Source organism: Protopterus annectens, chromosome 1.part1 (genome assembly GCF_019279795.1).
Source record: "Protopterus annectens isolate FY-2018-M chromosome 1.part1, PAN1.0, whole genome shotgun sequence".
NCBI classification, from domain to species: Eukaryota; Metazoa; Chordata; order Ceratodontiformes; family Protopteridae; genus Protopterus; species Protopterus annectens.
The window spans coordinates 1339538589-1339566064 of record NC_056726.1 but is presented as its reverse complement, the minus strand read 5'-3'; the positions used below and the strand labels follow the sequence as shown (position 1 = coordinate 1339566064).

General features: G+C 39.2%; 1 protein-coding gene across 3 annotated transcripts in view; it reads left to right on the top strand.

Annotated features, from left to right (window-relative positions):
- KATNAL2 (katanin catalytic subunit A1 like 2) overlaps positions 1 to 14878 on the top strand; it is an 829719-nt gene extending 814841 nt beyond the window's left edge. For all 3 annotated transcript variants that reach the window (XM_044081877.1, XM_044081869.1, XM_044081884.1), the window contains one exon: positions 14045 to 14878. In XM_044081877.1, the coding sequence (XP_043937812.1) occupies positions 14045 to 14184 (140 nt within the window). In that variant the 3' untranslated portion in view covers positions 14185 to 14878. The remainder of the gene's footprint in view (positions 1 to 14044) is intronic.
- Positions 14879 to 27476: the final 12598 nt, after the last annotated feature.

Below are 27476 nucleotides of genomic sequence, written 5' to 3'. Positions count from 1 at the left end.
TATTTAGATACACTCTTAGGCATTTCCTATTACCTGTTGAATATGAAGCCCATTTGTAACTGCAAACAATGCTGTTATACTGTTCTATAAAGGTATTTTCCATTTAAAAACTCTTAGTTATTCAGTGACTGTAGCTCAGAATCTTAGTTTTGCAATATATTTTAACCAATCAACTCTTATGACTTTACATTTCTAAATTACAGGCTGTAATATTTAAGGAAATGAGAAACAGGTGAACTACTAAAACACCAAATGCCCCAAACCACCGTGTCAGCTGGGAGAAAAAACAACCACCGTAAACTCTTTAGCGCTTTCGTTCCTCTACTTCCAGAACTTCATCAGAATAAAGCATGAAACACATTACACAACATTTAAACCCAGATTTTGTGACATCATCATTCAGTTGTCCAATCTGAATGCATACTTAATCAGATCAATTCCATAAATAATTACAAACATTTAAGAAATAATTATAAAATGCATTTCTAAAAGTTCACCTAAATACATTTGTAGTTTAACAAACTCTTGATGGAAATGGTTTTGTTCAAACTGGGGCAAAAATCAGCACATAAAAAAACCTGCCATTTGAGTTCCAAAACCTCTAAACAATTATTAAACTATTCAACAAAAATATCTGATTCAACCTTTTGAATAACTAAGAACTGGTGTTGTGGTCTTTTCAGGCTTGTTGGCTGTTGGTGAAGCACCCACCAAGAGGAGAAAACGCTGAGAGAAGAAAGGAGCCACTTTTGAGATTTTAAGTATTTTTCCTCTGTTTATTTGATAAGTTTTTCTGCATAGCTGCCTAGTTTGAGCATTTTCTGGCTTGTTAAAAACTTGATTTCTGCATTAGTAGCTGTATTTAGAGCACAACCAAAAGCTGTATACTGAATTTCCTGTTTGCACTTAATTTTAAAATTGTTTTTTTCTCAAAACTTACATATTTTCTGTCTTTGACCTAGCACTCTTGTGTGGGGTCATTTACTGCACTGTTATAACTTGATATTACTTGTGAACCTCTGCTATCTCTGAAAAAACAAAAACAAAAAAATCTTGCTTTTTCCCACTTTTCTGAGATTTAAAAAAGTTCAAGTTACAGGCTTGCTGTTCTTGAACTGTTTTGTAAGTTTCTGTGAGGCCATTTTTGCTTGGGCTAAAGGAAAGTCTCTCTGTTGATCAGGGGCAGTGATAAACATTGAGCTGCTTCCCTGCCCCTGTGGGAGTGGTTACTGACTTGAAACTGTAGTTTTATTGGCCAAAAGGGGTCATTTCCAAAACTCCTTCATCTTCCTCTATTAAAACCTAGTTGCCTCGTGGTTTTGGCGTCTTTTCAGGCTTGTTGGCTGTTGGTGAAGCACCCACCAAGAGGAGAAAATGCTGAGAGAAGAAAGGAGACACTTTTGAGATTTTAAGTATTTTTCCTCTGTTTATTTGATAAGTTTTTCTGCATAGCTGCCTAGGTTGAGCATCTTCTGGCTTGTTAAACTTGATTTCTGCATTAGTAGCTTTATTTAGAGCACAACCAAAAGCTGTATACTGAATTTCCTGTTTGCACTTAATTTTAAAATTGTTTTTTTCTCAAAACTTACATATTTTCTGTCTTTGACCTAGCACTCTTGTGTGGGGTCATTTACTGCACTGTTATAACTTGATATTACTTGTGAACCTCTGCTATCTCTGAAAAAACAAAAACAAAAAAATCTTGCTTTTTCCCCACTTTTCTGAGATTTAAAAAAGTTCAAGTTACAGGCTTGCTGTTCTTGAACTGTTTTGTAAGTTTCTGTGAGGCCATTTTTGCTTGGGCTAAAGGAAAGTCTCTCTGTTGATCAGGGGCAGTGATAAACATTGAGCTGCTTCCCTGCCCCCTGTGGGAGTGGTTACTGACTTGAAACTGTAGTTTTATTGGCCAAAAGGGGTCATTTCCAAAACTCCTTCATCTTCCTCTATTAAAACCTAGTTGCCTCGTGGTTTTGGCGTCTTTTCAGGCTTGTTGGCTGTTGGTGAAGCACCCACCAAGAGGAGAAAATGCTGAGAGAAGAAAGGAGACACTTTTGAGATTTTAAGTATTTTCCTCTGTTTATTTGATAAGTTTTTCTGCATAGCTGCCTAGTTTGAGCATTTTCTGGCTTGTTAAACTTGATTTCTGCATTAGTAGCTGTATTTAGAGCACAACCAAAAGCTGTATACTGAATTTCCTGTTTGCACTTAATTTTAAAATCGTTTTTTTCTCAAAACTTGCATATTTTCTGTCTTTGACCTAGCACTCGTGTGGGGTCATTTACTGCACTGTTATAACTTGATATTACTTGTGAACCTCTGCTATCTCTGAAAAACAAAAACAAAAAAAATCTTGCTTTTTTCCCACTTTTCTGAGATTTAGAAAAGTTCAAGTTACAGGCTTGCTGTTCTTGAACTGTTTTGTAAGTTTCTGTGAGACCATTTTTGCTTGGGCTAAAGGAAAGTCTCTCTGTTGATCAGTGGCAGTGATAAACATTGAGCTGCTTCCCTGCCCCATGGGAGTGGTTACTGACTTGAAACTGTAGTTTTATTGGCCAAAGAAGGTCATTTTCAAAACTCCTTCATCTTCCTCTCTTAAAACCTAGTTGCCTCGTGGTTTTGGCGTCTTTTCAGGCTTGTTGGCTGTTGGTGAAGCACCCACCAAGAGGAGAAAACGCTGAGAGAAGAAAGGAGCCACTTTTGAGATTTTAAGTATTTTCTTCTGTTTATTTGATAAGTTTTTCTGCATAGCTGCCTAGTTTGAGCATTTTCTGGCTTGTTAAACTTGATTTCTGCATTAGTAGCTGTATTTAGAGCACAACCAAAAGCTGTATACTGAATTTCCTGTTTGCACTTAATTTTAAAATCGTTTTTCTCAAAACTTGCATATTTTCTGTCTTTGACCTAGCACTCTTGTGTGGGGTCATTTACTGCACTGTTATAACTTGATATTACTTGTGAACCTCTGCTATCTCTGAAAAACAAAAACAAACAAAAAAATCTTGCTTTTTTCCCACTTTTCTGAGATTTAAAAAAGTTCAAGTTACAGGCTTGCTGTTCTTGAACTGTTTTGTAAGTTTCTGTGAGACCATTTTTGCTTGGGCTAAAGGAAAGTCTCTCTGTTGATCAGTGGCAGTGATAAACATTGAGCTGCTTCCCTGCCCCCCGTGGGAGTGGTTACTGACTTGAAACTGTAGTTTTATTGGCTGTTTTGGGTCAATTCCTGGCTCTTTCCAGCCCCTGCTATCAAGCACGCTTTAGAGTGCTTTAGTGCGATTTAGCGGAGTTGCCACTAGAGCAGCATCGGGCAGCGCTGGTTTAACAAGGTTAAACTTTTTCTGGCTCCATAAAGTCTGTTCTTCATTTTTTCCCTTAGAACTGCTCTACAAGTAATCTAAACAGTATATCCCTTAACTAAAAAGTGCAGCACTTGTTCCTAAAAGCTTTTACTTGTCTTAAAAGCATCTTCTTTTCAGGTTTAGCACTTCTGTATTATACAAAGTCCCTCACTAGCAAACCCCCCCCCAGGAGTACCCACTTCCTTACTAAGTCCTCTCTTATTCAGTTACACCCTAACTTCTAAATTTCTCTAGCATGTCGAAGGGCCAGATGCTGGCGTCCTCTCCTGTCCAGTTGGTGAATTTGGGAATATTGAGGCAATGTTACAATTGCCTCATGTACACTGACAACCCTCTCCTCCTCCCACATAACACAAATACTTGAGAGATGCAGCTATTTAGCCAAACTGGAGGCTGAGCTCTCTCAACTCAGGACTGGCAAGACCAGACAGGAGGAGAAGGCAACTACACACACCACAAAACCAGTCTCACATAAAGCTATCACAACAATGAATCAAACACATAAATACACAAAGTCATACTCCGAGGCTCTGAGCAAAAATTTACCTAAACAGCAGAGGCCTCCAAAGCAGACATCCAAGCAACTGCCACCTCATGACACACCACAGGCAACACATAAACCACAAAATCAGTGTGCAAAGCAGTCACAGCCCTTAAGGCCAAATACAACACCAAACATACTTGTCATAGGTGACTCCATAGTCAGACACACTGACGTCCCACTCACCAGGCTGAACAAGGAGAGAGTCACAGTAAGCTGCCTATCGGGTGCTAGAATCCACCACATAACACAAGCACTCGGGTCACTCCACAGCAAGTACAAATATGACACAGTCATTGTCCATGCTGGGGTGAACGACCTGAGACGTACCTCCCTGGACTACATGAAAAGAGACATAGAGGAGCTCTCTGATTATGTAGCCCAGGCAGGTATGACCCTGACCCTGAGCAGTATCCTTCCTTCACCAAGAATTATGCCACAACATAGAGACAAGATGATCAGCTTTAACAATTGGCTTAATTTCTGGTGTCATTCAAAGGGATCCAGTGTCTGTCTGCCTGGGATGACATGCTTGACAAGCCACGCTGCTTCAAGGGCGGCTTGCACCTGTCACCCTGGGATTCGGATATTGGCTAAGGCTCTTGCCACCCCATAGTGCCTTTTTTAGGCAAGGCTCAAATTCTAAACCTACCACCCTAGAAAACAAAAATGGGAAGAAACTAAGGGTAATGCTGCTCAATGCCAGAAGTCTAAATCTCAAAATGCACGCTCTCGAGGCCCTTCTCAGTATGGAGAACATCGATGTCTGTGCTGTGACTGAAACCTGGTTCAAGGCTCCTGAGAGCACCCCGGCACTATCAGGTTTTACCTCATATCATGCGTTCCGGCACCAAAACCCAGACCACACCACAAAAGGAGGGGGTGTATCCATATTCATCAAGGATACCCACACCTCCAGGTTGGTGGCAACGCACGAAGCATCGGAAACCATCCAGGTGCAATTAACCATAGGCAAAACTGCTCTACAATTTGTAGCATGCTACAGGCCACCCTCTCAAACTCAGGAACCCCACACAGCCTTCCTGAAGACACTGGAGGGTATAAATGTATCTCCAAACACCATTATATTGGGTGACTTCAACTACCCGAATATAGACTGGGAACATTACTCAAGCCCCAACTTTCTAGCCCAAAGGTTCCTGGAGTTCATAAATTCAAATGCCATGGAACAACTAGTCACCGTTCCCACAAGAGGAGAAAATATACTAGATCTCATCATCACAAACATGGGGACAAAATGCTCCACACTGGAAGTATATCCCTCATTGGTGAGATCAGATCACAAACTTATCTGCCTGGAAATCCACATCCCGCCCCCACCCCAAACAAAAAGACCACAGTGAAGAACTTCTCTAAAGCAAACTTCACACTACTCAAGACTGGTGTGGTATCCTTCAAGGCCCCGAGCCAGTGGAAACCACAACCCAAGCTGCGGAAGCCCTTACAAATGCCTTCTCTGAACACCTCCAGGACTGCATGGATCAGGCAATCCCTAATAAAACCAAGACTCCTTCCACCAAGGGCAAGCGTCCAGTCTGGTGGACCCCAGCCATAAACAAACTTTACAATAAGAGGAGAAAGCTGTTACATGATAGAGCAAAATCCATAAAAGAGAAGACACCCTTGATCATTATTAGTAAAAAATACGAGCACTCATAAAATCATCCAAGGCCAAATTTGAGAGAAAAATTGCAATAGATTCAAAAGACAATCATAAGGCCTTCTTCAGCTATGTTAGAAACCTGGGTGGAAACTCCCAGATATGCGCAGAATTAGTCCAAAATGATACAAAAATCACTGAACCCACAGACATTGCCAACATACTGGCAGACAGGTTCAGTGCAAACTTCACCCCCCCATCCCCCCCCCAAAGGAGAGATAACTATCCCAGCGGAGTGTAGCCTCCCAGACATCTCTAATGTGCAGGTGAAAGCTGCTCTCTCTAAAGCTAAAAACACAGCATCAATGGGGCAGGATGGTGTCCCCAGCTGTGTGCTACACAAACTCAACGAGGAACTAAACCCGCATATAAGGCAGCTGTTTAATCTTAGCCTTACCACAGGATACGTGCCCAAGGAGTGGCGTACGGCAACTGTGGTCCCACTCCACAAAGGCGGTACCTCTACGGACCCTGGAAATTACCACCCCATAAGCTTAACAAGCCTGGTCTGCAAAGCTATGGAGAGGATCATAATGGAACTCATAAACAAAGACATAGGGGACTTGCAGACATTGGACCCGACCCAGTTTGGCTTTGTCAAGGGCAGATCATGCCTTTTGAACTTGGTCGACTTCTTCGAAACAGTCACCAAGGCCATTGATGAGGGAAAGGCAGTCCATACAGCCTACCTTGACCTTGCAAAGCTTTCGACACAATACCCCACTCGGGTATTATAGAGAAACTTACCAGCTTAAATGTAAACCCATATGTCACAAGATGGGTTGCAAACTGGCTAAAGGACAGAACCCACAGGGTTAGAGTTGCTGGCGCCATGTCAGACTCCAAGCCGGTCACAAGTGGGGTCCCACAGGGCTCAGTCCTTGGCCCCCTGTTGTTTGGCATCTACTTCTCAGAGGTACAGGCAAACATAGGAGGACTATGGCTGACAAAGTTTGCAGATGACTGCAAACTGGGCGCCATAGTGGAAAGTACATCGGACACAGATATCCTTCAGAGGGGTCTCACGGAAACTGATAACTGGTGCCAGAGCCATGGCCTGAAGTTAAATGCCAAAAAATGTATAGTCATACCCTTCGGGAAAAACAAGGTAACCCCAAGCTACCATATAGGTGGCAATCCATTAAGCACAGAAGAGGTTATCAGGGACCTGGGGACCCAGGTTGACAGTGGCCTTTCTTTTGACACTCACATTGCTAAAGTGGTTAGAAAGACCTTCTACATTGCCCACCTGATCATGAAGGGATTCACATCCAGATCAAGTGAGGTCATTGTTCCCCTGTACTCTTCACTTATCAGACCAATGATCGAGTACAATGCCCCATTCGGGATGTATCTCACCCGACACCTGCAGCAATTGGAGAGACCCCAAAAGTTCCTCACCAGAAGGATAAAGGGACTCCAAATTCTGTCATATGCTGCCAGACTGAAGAAACTCCAGCTCTATTCAGTCGCATACCGCCTGCTCAGAGGTGACCTGTGCCTGACATACAAGGCCATGTCCAACCCGGAATTAATGGACATGCTCCACCTCAAAAAATCCAAATCTACCAGATCCACTAGAGCAAGCGACTTAAACCTTAGCACGGATATAAATAGGACATGCTGGAGGGATAGATTTGTCACCCAGAGACTCCCTATGCTGTGGAATAAAATTCCAGTCCATGTGAGGCAGAGCACCTCGATGGCTCTGTTCAAGAGAAATCTTGACCGGTGGATGGGAGATCGTAGGTTTACCCCGGGAATCATCTCTGTGTCACTGCTGGACAGAGGCACAACAAACTAATGGGCACAGTATTTTTTAACATAAGGGGTGGCGTAAGCCACAAAACTTTGGGCTAGGCTTATAAATGCCTTAGGGCAGATAGCCTAGTATAAACCTATGAACCTATAATATTTAAGGAGCCTTATGCAGTTTTACACAATCTTTAAGAACAAATCCATTTTTTTCATAGTCAAACTTTATTGCACAAAACACCTCTGTAGAGCAGTCCTCATACATGCTGCATTTTATCACCACCAGTGGCTGACCCATTTTCATTTATATCCTTGGCTACAATCCATTTTGTCTTTTCTGCTGGACACAGCCTAAAGCTGAAATCTACATTTGACAATTTAATTTAACTCCACAGAATATATTACATTCATGTGCAGTCCACATGTATGTCAACCATATCTCAGCAGTTGCTTTATTTCCTGCCCTATCCCTACCCCCTGGTTTCCCTTCTGGGTTTCAGAGTTTACCCTCTCTTTCCTTCTGGTATGATTTTTGTGACAAAAGGGGGTAGTCCAGCACAGCTAGCTGGAATTTTGTAAATAATTATATGCCATTTGTGAATATCAAACTAATTTATATACGATGCTTGTGTTAAAAATGTATTAGAACTGTATGTCATGTGTACATGCTCTGTACAGATTTTTCTGTTGAAAAGATATTTGTAAAGTGCTTGTGTTTAAAATGCATCCACAGTGTGCCCTACTGGAAAAGAACAGAAATGTACATGCACTATTGTAACTGTTTAAGTATATGTTAACAGAGGAAACCAGAGGGTTAACCTCAGTCCAGCAAACTTTATAAAAAATATTTGAAATTATATAATTTTATAGGCTAACCATAAAGAGTCTCTCTCTCTCGAGTTTTCAATGTAGCTAGAGACAAAGTCTGCATTAGGAAGCTTTCCGTATTATCTTTGGGGTGAGCTACTTGCTACTTTGGAAGCATGAAGAAATGCAATTGATTTATGACTTCCAGCATCTGCCAAAGATCTGAGCCAAAGGCCTTTTCTGTATTTTTACAGGTAGATGCTAAATGCTGCCAGGTGCCAGTAATGGGGGGTGTGCCTGGGAACTAGAAGTCAGATGACCAGAAATTATATGATTCTGCAAGCTATTCCAGCAGTAATATTTTAGATATTATTTTGAGAAGTCTCTGTCTTGGACCTGACAACAGCAAGACCACTTCTTCCTTGCTCTATAGTAAGTAAATTACTAGGGAATAGTAATTCTCTTAGATACAGTCGGGAATATAGTGAAGCTTAGTTTAGATATTATTTTTCTTTGTTTATCTGAGCCTGTCCTGCAATGTTGTTTTAAATATTTCCTGTGATTTTGAACTCTGTCACTGTGTATGTATACTTAGTATTTTCATGTTTTTTTATTATTTATTAAATATATTTAAACATTTCATTGTGGCTGATCTCTGTAGAGATATTTAAGTTTTGAGAGTACTTGCATATTTATTTGGTGACACTATGTGGGCCACTCCTAATAGCCTTGCTCTTGGTCAAACTACCATTTGTATTAATATTACAGAGTAAAATTGGTCACCCTTTGTTAAGGGCCTTAAAGTAGCTGTTGAGGAGTGACTGGTGGCAGTGGAAACTACCTTTTAGTCTGAGCAGAAGGGGGCATAGCTAGTAAACCTGTGCCAAACTTTCCCAGGTGTGTGTGTCAGCTACTTGGGCAGGGACAAGAAGCACTGGTTGGACAGAGAGGGTGCTGGAGGTCTTGGCTTGATCACCTAAGCTGAGATCTCAACTCTATAGCTGTGCCAGTGGGGAGTCTTTTGGGGGAATCTGGAGAAAAAGTGAGAAACCATCCACAGACTGACTGCAGTCTCTGTGTGCTCTTAAGGGAAACTGTACTTTATGCAGAGAGCTGCATCTGGAAATATTGTGTATGTACCTGTTACCCTCTCAGTGAACGTCCCCCACTGTTGCCAATGGTGAGGATTGAGGCTCCTTAATCACTGGTACAGTGGTGGGTTGTCACAGTTTCCACCTGTTTCCATTGCTTTTTCATTTTTCTCTCTTTCCCTTTCCTCATTCTAGTCAGTTTCTGCCATCTTCTCCCCATGTCCATGAACCACTTGTATAATTCTTTATCTCTGATCCCTTTCAAGTTTTGAGTAACTGCAGTACTCATCAGTTCGTTTCTCTTTCTTTCCAGATGGTGACCTCTTTCTTTACACCTCATATACAGTCTTCCAAAGTATGATCTGCTTTCTTTTGAAATATGTCTTCCCAAATCATATGTGCCTACTTATGGAAGTCTTGTGCCTGCCCACAGCCCCAGAAATGTGCATCATTCCAGCCTCTTCCTTCTGATACCTCCAGCATCTACTATTCTCCTTTCTGCCTCCCTTTACTAAGGTCCTGGTGTTAGATACCATCTGTGCAGTATTTTCTGGATTTTATCCCCGTCCTGTGAACTTTATGGATGTGCTTCATTGCCTGAATTATCTTCTGTCATTGTCCTGCATCCCAACAGAAGTTGTACTGCCCCAGACACAGCCTAAGATGACAGAAGAGGAAGTCACCCCAGAAGAAGTAAGAATAGCACTAAGGAAAATTAAGTCAGGGAAAGCAGCAGGCTCAGATGAGGTCACAGCAGATATGATAAAGGTGCTGGGTGAGACGGGAGAAATGGCTTCTGAAGGGTACTCATAGCAGTGTGGAGAGAAAGGTGTATCCCAGATGACTGGAAAATAGCTTTACTGATGCCAGTATACAAGAACATAGAGGACAGCCACAACTGTGAGTAGTTCAGAGGTATCAGACTCCTGTCATTTTGTATGAAAGTTCTGGAGAGGGTGATTGATAAACAGTTACACAGAGTAGTAGAAAATAAGATGAAAAATGAGCAGTTTGGATTCACAAAATGATGCTGCACAACTGACTGAATGTTTGCAGTGAGACAGATAGTTAAGAAAAAGCTAGAGATGAGGAAAGACTCCAACTAGGCATTCCTGGACTTGGAGAAAGCTATGACAAGGTCCCAAGAAAGCTGATTTGGGCAGTCCTGTGCTGATTCAAATCCCAGAAACATTGGTAGAGTTAGTGCAGGCTATGTACAAGGACCCAATGACTCAGGTACAAACAGTGTACTGCCTCACAGAGGGGTTCCCAGTGTGTATGTGTGTGCATCAGGGTTCATCTCTGAGCCAACTGCTCTTCATACTGGTGATAGACTGCATTAGCAAACAGGTTGGAGGGGACGGATCAACAGAGTTTCTGTATGCAGGTGATGTGGCATTACAGACAGACTCTGAGCAAGAACTTTAGTAAAGGATAGGGGAATGGAATGCAAAACTGAGGGCAGATGGGATGAAACTAAGTACAGATAAGACAGTAATTGCAGCAAATTAGGGATATCAGAAGAAGCTGTGAATAGAGTTAGAAAGGTAGTGGAACAGGTTAACAGCTTCAAGTCTATGGGAGGGGTGGTTGAGTAGATGGGAAGTCTGAAGAGGTCAAAGCTAGAATCAGAGGAGCTGCAGCCAAATGGCATAGAGTGTTAGGTGTACTGTATGATAGACGAATGCCAAAGAAGCTGAAAAGTAAGGTGTACAAAACAGTGGTGTGACCGGTTCTACTGTATGGTGCAGAAACCTGGGAAGTAAAAGCAGAGCAGATGAGAAAGCTAGAGGTGATAGAAATGAAGTGCCTGAGATGGGTGGTAGGACATAAGAACAAAAGCCAAAGTAGCTCCAGTTGCAGAAAAAATCAAAGAAAAAAATTATGGTGATTTGGACATGTGCAGAAAAGCAGAAGCCAATCTCGTTAAGAAAATTTGGGACAGACGGGAAGAAGAAAAGAGGGCATCCAACAAACAGGTGGATGCATTGTGTGAGGGAGGATCTGTGACAGTCAGGCATGGGTGTTGAAGGTAGGAGTGTGCATTGAATCAAGAGAGATGGCAACAGTTAACACGGCACCCTGACCTCATTTAGAAAATGGGAAAAAGGGGGTTGATGATGATGAGTATCCTGCAGCTCCCTTTCTCAATTCTCTCTCATTCTCTTTTCTTCAACCTTATCCCTTCTTTTCCCTTAATGCTTCATAGATCTGTTCAGTCCTCTGCTTCCCTAACCTCTTCCATTTCCACTACTGTGCCATCCTGTCTTCCTTTTCTGTCTCTTCCTTTTTCCTGGTCTCCCTGAGTACCAAATAGTTAAAGTAGTATTAACTCCTCCATTGTTTTTACATTTTTCCCCATCACGATTTGCTCTGCATATCAAATGTTTTTCCTGAGCTGTTTCACTTCTCCTCCAGATTTCTAAATTTTCTACCCTATCTCTGCCCCCCAACCTTCTGTTTCCCATCTCCCCATTTCATGCATCTCAGTTCTTTTAGTGCTGCTTTGTTTGTGTCCTTTAGTAAGCTTTTCCACATCTCCTGTCCTGTTTTGCTGATAACCTTCTTATGTGTTTCTATCCAGTGAAGCATGTCACATGCCAATTTATTTATTCAGATATGTGGGAGCCCCACCCCCCCTACTTTTTGTATTCATTCTTGTTTTTACCTTGCTTACTCTCTTTCCCCTTACCTGTACTGATTCAGTCATATGTGTCTTTTTGTATTTGCAGTAGCCTTTTTCCCTGGAGCCTATTTGCTTGTGGTGGAGTACTTGGAGGATTGTTGATAGTATCATCATATTTCTCCCAAACAATATAAAGTCAATGCTCCCCCATGGAGAGTATCCTGTACCTTTTTCTAACTTCATCTACATTTTTCCCTATTGTAACTCTCAACGTGTTCCAACATAAGAGTTCTAGATACCTGGGGAACTGTGCCTCTTTTATCTTACCTATTCCCCCTTCTCACCACCTTTTTCCTAATTTTACTACCATTTTATTTTGCTTCATCTAAGTCCCACCACTGCCTTAAACATTTTGAATGTCTCTCTTATATTTCCCATTGCTGCAGCCACATTCTCTGACATTAACATGCAGTCATCTGTATGTAACACAAACTGAGATTTTATATCCTTCCCCTTTTCTTCTGCTAAATTGTATCTGACTTCCACTGCCAGCACCTTGATTACAAGCGAGACAGCCCAGGGGATAGTGGGCACCCCTATTTGGTCCACCTCTCTATCCTTGTCTCCTCGGATACACCCCCCCTCCATTTATGAGTATTTCCATTTCTGGGTCTTGGTATGTAGCGTGTATGCAATGCACAAATTTTCCCCTCCATTCCTTTGCTGCAGTATTTTCGAGAGGAATTTATACCTCACCTTATCAAATGCCTTCTGCAGAGCAATGAACATAATCCACATTTCCCTTCTTGCTGTTTTCCTCTGGGTCTGTGAATTCCTGCAGATCCCACTGTTTTTTTTCTACCTTCCTTCTGTTCATAAAACCATTTTCTGTGCTTGTATTATTTTTGGCAATATGTCTTCCAGTCTTCCTGCCAATACCTTTGTCAAAACCTTGATATCTATATTAATTTCCCACTTCATCCCTTTCTATATCATGGTTATTCTGGCCCTCCCAATATTTTTGCATATGTTACCAGAGTCCTGTATTCTCGGTTTTCCTCTCATCAGACCTTCCACATTTCTTACCCTCCCCATTTGTAGAACTTTAGAGGGAATCCATCTGGCCCTTCAGATTTGTATATGTCTTTCCTTAGCTCATCCCTTGTTACCTCTGCATTCAGCTTGTCTCTGTCTTCATCCTACACTATATATCCCTCTGCATTCTTTTCCCCAGTTCTGCTCAGAGACTTCTCCCTTTCTGTTTGTAAATGTCCATGTAGTGTTCCTTGAATATTTCCCTGATTAGCTTGTCCTCTTCTAAATATTCTCCATCTCCAGCTAATGTTCTCAGTAACTCTGTCTGTGCCATCTTCTTGTATTTCTTAGCTAGGTGTTTCCCTTGTGCCTCCCCTACTATTCACCAGTAGCCCCTCCAGTATCATTCTCGAATTTCTTGCTCTGTAATAATTGTATTCTCTTATTCCATTACATTCTTATTGCTTTTTATCTGATATGAAGTACTGCCTTTCTGCTTTAATTTCTTCCAGCTTATTTTTTGTACCACTAGTCTTTCTCTCCCTGGCTCCTCAAATATCTTCACTCATCAGTTTTCCAGTGACAGTGACCTTGATCCCACCCCACCAGTGTTCTTCCATTTTGTCCCTGTCTTTTATATGGGCTTGTGTTGGGTCCTTGCAGTGTTTCATTGTCCTCTGTCTCCTTCCAGTTGTAGTTAGCTCACCTCCTACCCTTTCTAATTGTTTTCTGTGCCTGCACACATGCCTTAATCTGCACAATCTGATATGCCTCTCTCGTGTTTGTATCTCTTCCATTATTTCCATTAGATTTTCATTCTCTAAGAACCTGTCAAGCCTACTTGTCTCTGACTAAAACAATTGAAGCTGGCACAAAGTTAAATTACAGACACCAGTTGCTGACTCACTGTACCACACCTGTACATTTATAGTCCTGGCAGTACCCCAGAGAATTGTTTACTTCCACAGGATCTCAGCCTAGCACTTTGGCAAGAAACTGTGTTTGCATGTGTGTGTTTGGGGGGGGGGGGCTATTTTATCAGAAATTATGGTGAGAGTATTATTTAAATTACTGTAATTTTGCTATGTAGCTATTGATTTCTTAAACTCTTATCACAATTTTCAGGTTTCATTCTTTTTGCCTTTTTTATAGGTAACAGTGATTTGCCAGTAATCAAACTGGACACAGTTAAGACTTCCGATTTCCTCGATGTGATAACCCATACAAAACCATCTGCAAAGAGCCTTACTGAGAAGTATGTAGCCTGGCAAAAGGAATATGAATCGGTGTAAAACTAATATAGACTCTGGGAAATACCCAGAGAATATGTCTGAAAAGCTTACATCTCATAATGGATACCTCTCTGCTTCACAGTGAGGATAGTGTATCAGACAGTAAAAGAAATGTGAACCTCTTCTAGAGTAAACCATTTCTAGACAGTACAAGAAGCAAAGAGGGGTTGTTGCTGACCCAAATTCCAGAGTCAACAAGGGTTCTTTAATAAGAAAGGACAATTAAAAAAAAATAATAAAGCTCTTCATAAATGTACTACTTGAACGCACAGCAGTAAACTACCTACAAGACTGTTAAAATTCATGATTAATGCAAATTGCACAGTAAACACTAGTTATATTACTGTTTATAAGTATTATCTGTTATTGTGTGCCAGTTTTGTAAGTACACCCTTGTACTAGAGTTCATGTTTACCAGCGTCAAATCCAGTTTTGAAATGCTGTGTAACTATGATCCATTGTAGCATCAATGACAAGGGTTATGTGTATTGGCACCTTTACTTGCACTATTTTGTCACCTGCCATGTGATGACATTTAAAATAGTTGGAATGATGTTATGTGGAAAAACATTCTTTTGTAAGGGATTATTGGTTATACTCATAATTTATATGGTTTTGCTGTTTGCCCTCTTGCTATATTTATAAACTAATGGAGGGTTATATATTCCATTAAAACCCACATTTTTTTCATTTATTTCATGTTTGTTCCTCATTTTGCTGCGGTTTTCCACATCTGTAGTGTTACATATTACAACAGTCCTATTTTTTGAGAACAGAGGAAATGCATTTGGCAAAGACGGATTCAAAGAACAGAAAAATAGTCAGTACATATTTCCTTTGTGTTACATAACAGGCGCCCAGTTACTTTTCATCAACTTTAATAAAATGTATGTATTTATTTTTTTTGTATGTGAAAACAGCCACATATGACCTTATGGCCAGAACTTCTACAAATGGGTTAGATAATGTTATCTATGGCAAAGTTAATATAAGCCATGTCAAATTATCTACACCATTATGAAACCTTTTTTTGCAGATTTTTTAGACTGTAAAATATTTATTGGAAGATGAACCTGTATGTTATTAATCCTTAGGAAAACTATGAAAATGCTTTAAGTCTCCAAGTTTAACAAAATAATAATAGTATTTCAGGGTTTGAGCCTGACCGCCAACCAATGTGTACAGTTTGCATGTTCCTCTCACCATCCAAAAATAAGCTTGATGTTTCCATCCTAAACTCATGCAAAACTGAATGTAGCCATGGGCAGCAGAGACTCTCAATAGTGCCTATCGGGGGAAGAAATGTGTAGATCAACTGTGGAGTACAGGAGAACACAGATAACAGACTGTGTGCCAGATCAAGGAGGAAAAACTTGATGGTCTTTAAAAAAAAAAATGGCTCTAAGTGATGTGGTCCCAGGACTAATATTAACTTTTTACAAAAAATAGTGATTTTTTTTTTTTATTTTTTTGCCACACTATTAATTTTATTAACAGGCTGGCAATTAAATAACTGTTTCACAACCATTTACTTACACTAATCAGCTCTAATTATGCTGGCCCTTAAAGCGACATACACGCCTTCTCCTGCCATATTAATATTAATGACACAAATATGACATGTCTAGTTTACACATCTGAGATTGGAAGTTTTTTAAATGTTAATTTACTAAATAACTGGCTTAAAATTGAATTTTATTTTTACTTGAGTGTTTGTATACACAAGGATACAAACAAACACAACAGTAAAATTTTTGTTTTGATACTTTACACATGATCCTTATTCTATATCAGTATTGTCCACCACTATATTTGATTTCATGTATTACCTCTGTAAATGTTTGACTCCTCTTGAACTTTTTATAACCTCTTCAATGTCACATTCCCATCAGTAATGCTTTTTGAAACAACACCTTGTTCATTCCATTTACCTGAATATTTATATGACCAGTTTCTCCACTTTATTTATTTATACGGTCAGCACAGAAGTGCTCAAAACTGTCTCATAGGCAGTTAGAGTGCATATTTAACAATTTAATTTTTTCACATATTTCAGTTGGAATATGTTACTGCTTTTACTTACAGCTGCAAAAATTATAACTAACTCCCCATCAGATTTCCATAACACCAGAACTGTACATAGGTTGGTACTAGGCTATCAGCCCTAAGGCCTATGCAAGCCTAGCCATAACAATTCCCTGGAAATTTCTTCCCACAATATTTACTTCTCTGGGCCCCTGTCTAGCAGGGCCACTGACATGATCCCCGGAGTGAATTTCCTATCTCCCATCCAATCATCAAGGTTCCTTTTGAAGAGGGGCAATGAGGCGCTCTGCTTGACATGTATGGGCAGTCTATTCCAGAGTATGGGGAGTCTCTGGGTCAGGAAGCTATCCTTCCAGCATGTTTTGTTCATTGTGATGATAAGGTTTAGATCCCTGGAGCGTGTGGCTCTGAGGGATTGGGATTTCTTTAAGTGGAGCATGTCCAACAGCTTAGGGTTTGACATGGCCTTGTATGTTAAGCAGAGATCACCTCTGAGTAGACGATATGCCACAGAGTATAGCTGGAGTTTTTTTAGACAGTCAGCATATGGCATTTGCTTTAGGCCTGTGATTCTTTTAGTGAGGTATTCCTGTGACGTTTCCAGCTGTTGCAGATGTCTTGTGAGGTACATACCAAATGGGGCATTATACTCTATAATGGGTCTAATGAGGGATGAGTACAGTGGGATAATGAGCTCCTTTTTTTCTGGATGAAAAGCCCTTAGTGATGAGGTGTGCACATAGAAGAATTTCCTGACTGTTGTGGCGATGTGGTTATCGAAAGTGAGACCACTGTCCACTTGTGTTCCTAAGTCTCTCATCACACTTTCGATGTTTAGTGTCCTGCCACCTATGTGGTAGGTTGTGGGTACATGTTTTTTTCCAAAGGGGATAACTATACATTTCTTGGCATTAAGCTTGAGCCCATGGCTCTGGCATAGCTCACCTGACACCCTGTGCAGTTCCCTAAACTGGAAACAAAGTCAACTTTAATTTGAGAAGAATGAAAAACAAAAAGTCTTCAATTTTTCACTTCAAAGACAAAACCTCTTGCAAGCTACAGCATGTTTACCAACTACCACACTGTAAGGGTTTCAGCACTTTAACCATGACTGAAAATTGTACCTTTAAACTGATCAAATGACTCATAATAGTTACAAAAGAGAATTTTGCACGTAGATGATGTACAATGAATGGACTTCGAAGGAATACACTACCTTTGGACTGAATGGTGAGGGTTTTACACAGACATTGGGTTTATCACATTCATTTAATTTTAATGAATGGATTTATAGACTATGTGACCTTTCTACTCCAGGGTTGGCTTTTAATGAGAATATTAGTAATGGTTTGACTGCTGAATTGAGTACTGAACTTAGAAAAGCAACTTTTTAAATTAAAAAAAAATATAATTAGGTAACAGTTTTTTTAATGGAATGTGTATAACAAAACAGGATCCCAAAAGGTTTAAGATACACTACATTCCCTAATGGGATTGATGGGGACAGTGATTTTTATCAAGAATTGCTCTCTCTGTATAAGGTCTGGAATTGTTGAACCTTCTGATCAAACACAATGAGAGGACTATTTCTGGACACAGAGAAGAAGTTAAACAATGACTTTATTAGGCAAGACTAACTTTTTACTTCTTCTAAACATAAATATGATTATATTCTTCATAATATTGACAAGCAAGTTAAGAAAACCATTAGAAAAAAGCAAACATTAAACAGAGATGCATATGAATATCATCATAATATAGCATATCCAGTCCCAACAAGTAAATGTAACATAATTAGGCAAGCTGGGCAGAACACAAGAAGACTGGATGTGGATTATAGAGATAGTGGTTTGGGCAGCAATGACTACAATGATCCAGGTGAATTTACTCCCACTGATAATTTTACTGAGAGGAGCATCCACCAAGTGACTTACCCTCTGGACCCTTTAGAATCCCCCTCCTCAGGAGATCAAAGATGATAGCCACACACAGCTTCAGGGGGTGGGGGATTTACTGGCAACCAAAACAGGGCAAATCACATAAGAAAATCCAGCCATTACAGGAACTGATCTACATGCAAAGGGAAGAAAGTAAATTAGATTCCACAGATATTGGTGATTTAATTTGTTCTGAATATAATGGTTTGAAATTAACATACAATGATTTTAAGACATTTAATAATAATTTTTCACATTTTAATCTTTTCAAAAGGGGAGTCACCTTTATACCAAGTAAGAATTTTAATCTGGTGGACCTTTTAACTGAAAAAAAATTATGAGGAAATTAAACCTAGTAATTCAATGTGAAGGTAAGAAGTTTAGTAACAACAAATAATTATTTAGAATGAAGAGTACTTATAATACACCTTCCAATCCATTAATTCAGGCCTTTGAAAAACCCTGTGAGACTGATATTTATAAATATTTTTCATTGCACCCCTCCACATGTTTCAAAAATTTAAAGATGAAAGGATGTTAATAGATTCTTTTACGAGAAATAAACACATCAGAATTATGAAATGAGATAAGGGTGAAGGAGGAGATATTTTCGATACAACTGATTATATCGGGCATATATTCAATATTTTACAGGACACTAGCACATATAACCCTATATCTAGGAATAAGATTAACTTTGCCCACAGAAGAACTCTTTTATTTTTAGAAGACTGGATACGAGTTCTTGAGCACAACAATCAATTGTTTGACTTTTTATTCAATAAGTCTCCTTTTATTCTGACAATCTTTGGTATCCCAAAGGTGCACAAAAATATTTGTGAACCTCAATTGAGATCTATTGGAAGTGGTCTGGTATATACAGTGACACTGAAAAAAAAAGGATTTAAGAGCACTGTTATGACATCCAAAAGAATAATGGTAATGGTACTCTTTACAAACAATTAGGTGTACAAATTATAAAAAGTTTTTATTTAGTATTTTGCAGTTAATTCCCCATAATCATAGAGTGTGTCTGGAAGACTAGGATTGAGAACTGTACTGGCAATTAAAATGAAATGCCTCTATGTTTCAATGACTCTATATCTGTTATGCATATCCTTAAGTTAAGGTCAGCAAAATTATGATCCTGTGGGTTTTATGTTTGAAATTTGCAATTTTTAAACCACCAAATATTTTAAATCATGTTTGATATTCATGATTTATATAAGGTTGTTTTCTTTGATAGACTGCTTTATTATTCCTGTATTTAGGATAGTTGTGGGCACTTCTGTTTTTTTTTAATATATGTTGTGCACTATTTATACATATTATACAGTAGGATTATTCACATTAGAATATTTTGGTATTTGTATTCAACCACATTACTTCCACTTGCTTGTTTCTGGTTACTTGACTGCGAAACAATTTTTAAGTTCCTTATTGGTTCATAATTATTTCCTTTAAATTTGATTTTGTAAATATGGCTCCTCGTTTGTTTAAAGAAGTCCTAAGATTTCTTGGGATGGAAGTTGTAGTTCATAAACATGTGTGTGCTCAACATTTGTGATATTATTTCATGTCTGTCCTAGTGGTCATTTTCCTCAATTGGAGGTATTTGGTTCAGCATTCCCTTATTTCGGGTTCTTATATACAGTTAGCACAGAAGTGCTCAAAACTGTCTGATAGGCAGTTAGGGTGAATATTTAACAATACAATTGTTAACTTTTTCACACATTTCATTTTGAATGTTACCTACCCATCATCATTCCATAAACCAGAACTGAAGATACCTCACATGGCATCTTCTGCAGTTCCCTAAACTGGCAACCCACTCAAATTTAATTTGAGAAGTAAAAAAACACAAAAAGTCTTCAATTTTTCACTTCAAAGACAAAAGGCTCTTGTAAGCTATGGTTTGCTACAGTTACTTTACCACCACACAGTAAGGGTTTCAGCAGTTTAGTAATGACTGCAAATCATACCTCTAAACTGACCCTTTTTATGCAGAATGTCTCTGATTTCACCACATAGTTTTGCTGTTTCCAGTAGAATTTTTGATCTTCTGGTAAATTACTGAGGATTACAGTCGGCCAGTAATCCTACATTTTAGAGCTTCATACTTAAGTTTTGCAACAGTATACACTTTCTGAACAATACCATTTCAAATTGTCTCTGATTTTTGGGAATTTCCCCTCACACCCACATTATTTTTTGATTTGTTCAGAATTCCTGAGTAAAGAAGTTGAGATGTGGCATAAATGAATGCTGATACTGTACTCTCACACCATTGACATCTGCTTGATTGTGCCCCCCCCTGACAGCTTGCACCTGGGGAAACCACCACTTTCTCCCTACCCTAGTTAAAGTTTTGCATATAACTAACTTATCCCTAATTTCTTCAATGATGCCAACTTTCTCTGCTTTAATTAAAAAAACACTGCAGAGTGTGGACACAGTGACCAAGAACCACAGCACACTCAAAAATACACTGCTGTCAGCTGAAAACAAGATCTTAATCCTTCTGTTTTAAAGTCTTGTTTTATTCAAGAATTAAAAACGAATTTAGTGCTTTCATCCCCACACACTGGGACTTCATCAGAATCAATTAAATTAACCACCAGCAGAATTATTAACTAATAATTATCCATTTAAAAATTTGTAAAGGTACCATGATAAAATATCATACTGTCATGTTAAATCACATATATAAATGGAATAAATGTAAATATGACATCTTATATAATCAGAAGTTCTACTATTTCCAAACTAATTGTCTATCCTTATTTATAAAATAGCCATATAATTTAATACAGGCATCAGGGATATGTTCTCATTTAAACTAGGAACTTGTGTGGCATGTAACTTTACCTGCCACCTCATTTCTTTTTCTTCTATCTGGGCTTTAAACTCCCCACCGCTGGGATTCGCCATAACACGTTCTAAAATCCCAAAACCATAATTTTTTAAAGGAGGGGCATTTTGTGGAATTTTAAATAGGGCATTGTTATGGTTGCCAGTCAAAATGTGGTACTGATGTTCATATATCCTATCTCGAAGATACAACCCAAGCACTTAGCCATATAAATAATCCCTGTAGTTTGACAATTACCTTTCACAAAAATGACTCTAGAACCCAGACCATTTTCTAAATAGATATCATTTGCATCAATAATATACTTAAACTGGGAACACCTCCCACATTTAAATGTTCCCTTATTGTCATGACCTTTTTATAACAAGTGCCCATATTTAGTTCTAAACTTGACTTAATATTTCCACCTGTCTTGTTAACGAAAGAGGGGCATGCTCCTAATAGGAAGAAAACAGAGAGGTTACTTTTAAGAATGTTTCAGTTAGCTCCCACTATATTCTTAACAGGACTTGCCATAGGAAACTACCAGTGCTCTTTCAAAATGTATTCTCGCTGGTTATGATCTCATTTTCACAAAAACCTGTGCCCATTAATGGCATATACCTCTTGCTGCACTGTGATTCAACATACACTTACCCATAGCACAACAGTATGATATTTTATCATGGTACTTTTAAATATTTTTAAATGGATAATTATTGTTAATGTATTATGTTATAAGAGTGTGCTGGTGGTTAATTTAATTGATTCTGATAAAGTCCTAGTGTGTGGTGACAAAAGTGCTAAATTAGTTTTTAGTTCTGGAATAAAATGAGACTTTTAAAACAAAAGGATTAAGATTTTGTTTTCAGATGACAGAAATGTATCTTTTTGATGGTGTTCTGCTTTAATTCAGTTAAGAGCTTTACTGAGAAAGCTCACTCAGACTCTGCCACCACTTGCTGTGAGGGAACTCTTAGTTTGCTTCTTGCTTTCGTATTACTTTACTGTTGTCTTCTATTTTGTATACTGTGATTTGTTTTCTTTACACGTGTTTTACTTGTATTCTGCATTTAATTGCATATTAAAACTAGGAAAGACACCACAGCTGTGCTTCTTGTGCATCACACACAATTTGTTTTACCACCATCCTACCCTGGCACTGTTGTGCTCTTAATTAAACACAACTGTCTTTCTAGTTGCCTTCCCCTTATGTTAATTTGACCACATATCTCCTTCTCTCTCCCCTTTCAATGGCTGTTGTCTAAGCACAAAATTATCATTTTGTGAAATCACTCCCCTTCAACTATTTAAATTCATTGTCCATCCCACTATACTCAATTGAACAAGAATACAAAATGCCCACCCCATTTCAATCTATCATGCTCTTTTAAAATTAGTGGATCTCCACTTAGACAGCTAAAGCTTAAGTTACTCCCTGTTTCATTTCTAACTGCTTAGTGCACATTGCAGTGCTTAGGACATTAATCCATTTTTTCATCCTACTTTTAAAATCTGCAACATCTATTGCAAGACCACCAATTTACTGGAGACCCCACATTCTGCCTCTCAGTAGTCATCTTACGATTAGTGCTTCTGTTTTCTTCTGGTGAGAGAGGGAGCATAGGGACATTATTTCCTGCAAACTGCTGAAAACCTGAAAGCCTAATTACTGCTTATAGGTGACAGCTTGGGATTTGTGCTTATATTCTGCTCCTGGTGAGAGAAGGAGTGCATTGATTCCTGACTTTCTGGTTGAGGCAGGGAATGTCTGTGCTTGACCTTCCTGATTGGTCTGGTTGCTATTCAGGACATCTACCAGTAAAGGGCTACAACAAGCCTACAGACCCTTACATTATCTGGGACAAAACTGTGGATCATCAAACAGGCTGCATCCTCCTCCTCCACATTTTGGGTTTGGTGCTAATGTTTTGCTTCTGGTGAGAGAAGAAGCAAAGGAGCACTGTATCCCGGCAGAGTGTAGCTATGCTGAGACCAGCACTAGTAGTAGCCAGGCAGTAGCTATTAACTCGACTCCTCTCTTTTCATCATTCTTGAGAAGCTAATTCTTTGTTTTCAGTAACTATTGCTTGATTTGTTTCTAATTTAAGAATCTTTGTCTAAAATAAATACTTCATCCTTAAAATTTTAGGGTGTACTTATTAGTTTCCCCTCAAGTGTTTGGCAATGCCCTGCATAGACATATACACCATGAGTGACATTTTTCCTGTAAAAGCACAAGTGAAATTTCGCCAATACCTAGTTGCAACACAGGACAACTAGTTTGCAGTGACAAGCACTGTCCCAGAGTTGCAAACTAGATACTCCTGGCAATGCTTTATAGTCTCATACCAACTGCCTAATCAATAAAAAAAAAGGTCTGTTGCCATGGATATGAACTTTCCCCACTATCTCCATTACAAGCTTTATGACTATGGGAATCCTGATGCAATGTAGAAACTGCCTCATGTTTACTGACAGCCAGTTAATTCTCAAACTGATATGGTATGTAAGAGATATATTTACACAATGTCACTGGAGGCAAAGTTCTCACATAAAAGTACTCCTAATGTCAATAAGGCTGTCAGTAGTACACACGCTGCACCCATCACACACAATTTAAAGTAGACATATAGACCCATATATGCTGAGGCACTTAAATGTAGCCTTCCTAAACCCCTAAGACCTCCCTAGATGAAATACACATAACAAATACCATCAGCAGCCCTAAATGCTTTTCTAAAAACAACACCCACATCAACATCTCATGGAGCCTCTAGTTATAAGCCCATAAGGCAAGCCACTGCCCAATCCAACATTCTGGTAACTGAAGACTTCATCGTGAGACACACTGATGTCCCTCTCACCAGGCTGAGTAAGGAGAAAGTCACAGTAAGTTGCTTATCATTGGGTAGATTATGCATTTCATTGGACCACACTATCAGTATGGCTCAGTCATTATCCATGTAAAGGTAAATGACCTGAGACGTACCTCCCTAGACTATATGAAGAATGACATCATGGAGCTCTTGGAATATGTGTCCCAAGCTGGATGATGCCACAATACAAACAAAATATGACTGACTTTAAAAACTGGCTTAGTTTCTGGTGTCAATCTAAGGCAGTGCAATATTTGTCTGCATGGAAGGAGATGGTCAACAGACCATGCTGCTTTGCACCTCTCCCCTCTAGGCTTTTGAATATTAGCAAAAACAATGTCTTCCACCGTAGTACTTTTTCTATGCAATGCCAAACTGAAAGTACTTCCGACATAGCAAATCAAAACTAAGAAGGATAAAAACATTCTCATCAAACTAAAACAACTCAGAAGACAAAAAGTCCAACAAAGCCGAATTTGATGTAAATATCACCGCCAAGGACAACTACAAGGCATTTTTTAGCTGTGCCCACTACCTCAAAAGTAATATACAATTGTGTGCTGAGCTCATTGTAAATGGAGCCACTTATATTGAGCCAGAAGATATAGCAAACCTATTGGCCCATAAATTCAGCTCCAACTTTACCCTTCTCTCCCCCTTAACCTTTCATCAGGAAATACAATCAAATTTATCTCCCCCCTACTATCATTAGGGAACAAGAACACTGCATCAATGGGCCCAGACAATATCCCAGGATGCCTTCTAAATGGCATAAGACATGACCTATCAGGCCTGTGGAATTGCTATTTAACTGTAGCTTCCAAACAGGCTCCATGAATGGACAGCAGCAACAGTCATCCCTTTGCATACAGGTGGGCCATCTACAGACCCACTAGTGCTATATGCAATGCCATGGAAATGATCAATAATGATATAGTAAACCTCCAGACACTAAACCCAACCCAGTTTGGTTTCATCAAGCACTGGTCATTACCACTCAACCTGGTTGACATCTTTGGAAGGTCACCAAAGCCATGGATGAGGCCAAAATGGTTCACACTGCTTACCTTGACCTGGTCAAGGAATTTGACACAATACCACACTCTGGTATTGTTGACAAACTCAGGAGGTTAGGTACAAACCCATATGTTACCCAGTGGATAGCCAATTGGCTCACAGACAGGACCCAGGAAGTCAGAATTTGGGAGTCCACCTCCACAAAGTGTCCCACAGACATCGGTCCCTGGACTGCTCCTTTTTGGAATTTACTGCTCTGAAGTCAATGCCAATGTCAGTGGTCTCTGGCTGACAAAATTTGCAAATAAGGAGAGGTCACTGAATCCCACACTGACACAAATGGTCTCTAGGGAGAGCTGACACAGGCAAATACATGGTGTTAGAGCCATGGGCTAAAACTAAATGCCAAGAAATGCATAATAGTATCCTTTGGGAAATCATCCACCCCTGGTAGCTGTCATATTGACAACACACCTCTTAGAGTTGACCCAGCTAGGGACACACTTAGTAATATAGCCTTTGACCATCACATGTTTGCAGTAGTGAGGAAATTATTCTATGTTGTGCAACTTATAAACAAAGGCATGGCATCTAGGTCCAAGGAAGTCAGTATTCAACTGTATTTGACATTCATCAGACCTATCATTGAGTACAATGCCCCTTTGGTATGTACCTAACCAGCCAAATCCAACAATTGGAATGCCCATAGAGTTGCCTCACTAAAACAATACAGGCCCTATCCCTGCATTCTGTCTCCTACAGGCTGTTGAGGGGAAGATCTATCAGACCCCACTCTGATGGACCTCCTGCATATCCCTAAAACAAACAGCACCAGAAGTACCCATTCTAAAGACTTAAACCTTGCCTGTGATATAAACAGGACCTGCTGGAGAGACAGGTATGTATCCCAGAGACTACCCCATCTTTGGACCAGGTTCTCCATCAATATGAAGCAGAATTCCTGCCTAACTCAGTTCAATTGTAACTTGGACAATTGGATGGGGAACTACAAATTCATCCCTGGTTTGGCACCTTTATCTCTGATGGACATAGACAACCTGTAAATGGTTCATCTCTCAGGTCCCTACTTACACTTATGAAGGGTACCATAACTTGTTAGACATTTGGGATGCATGGCTAGGCTTAACAAGCCCCTTGTGGTCATTAGCATAGTAAACACATATGGACCTATTAGAGATTCATTAGATGCTACTGTACACATCGTGACAAACCATTTTTTTCAAAACTTGTAACTTTTTATTATATTATATTATATCCATATGTATTCATAGGTAGTTTTAACAGAATTATTTAATATACTTAATTAATGGATTTAATAGATTTCTCTTTATTTCATGTGGAAGATGAAGCGGAACGTTTGGTAGCGAGTCCCAAGCGCCAGATTCCTACTAAAACTTATTCTTTTATGGCAAAGGCAAACATGGATTGCCATAAAGGTACTGTTACTGTTACTACCTCCTCCAGTCCTAATTATAACAACAGAAATAATTGTCAGGACAATACTAAAAATGTACGTGGCCATGATCATTTAGATAAATTTCTCACTGATGAGTTTGAATTTACTGATAGTGGAGGAAACAGTAAGAGAAATATGAATGGAAGACATTATAGTTATACAAAGGGGACATTAAAGGACATGATATATACTTTTGGAAAGAATTTGTTAACAGTGAAAAGCATTAAAATTGACAACGCCTATCTAACTAAATGTATTTCTATGCACATTGTACCAATGGGTTTTAGATTTTTCAAAATACCCATGGGATTAGAATTGAATAATGACATTTTGTCTGAATTTAATGCACTGTTTGACAATTTTGGTTTTAGTTATATGAATACACTCATTAAGAAATATGATGAAAAATTATCTCATTTGGTATGTGAAGTGGAAAGATTAAATCAAGAAATCGTAACCGATTGAATATTCCCTCAGTGGAAGGATTTATATGACAAACAGTTTAAAATGACTGAACAAAAAGCTAAGGGGATTTACCAAAGAAAAGGTAGAAAAATGCAGCATGATTTGGAAAAATACAAAAACAACATAGCCTATCTATGGTCTAATGATAGTAAGGTACAAGACAGGGATAGGACAAGTAGGTATCAGGATAAGGGTACTAATTTTCAAGGGGGCAGATACTACCCAGCCCCCAAAAAACAGTACACTCAGTGGAACAGACAAGAGCGACAACAGCAATGGATTCCAGCAGGGATACTAACATTAGATGTCGGACAGCAATTTGTGTCTGGGGATTCCAACAATATTTCTTATAATATTCCCAACAATAACATTGATGCTACAACACAAGATAAAAAGGGCAGTGTTGACAATATGAGTAGTTATAACAATTTCAAAGTGTTTAATTACACTAATGTTAATATTACACAAGAATACTTTATGTTATTTTCCAAAGGAATGAAGTTCATTCCTACTGTGAAATTTAATATAGTTGACACTATCACGGAGATCAAGTTATATTGTCATAGGTTGAATTTGGCTCTATTTTTTAAATCTAACGATGGGCAAAAGAGACATAGTGA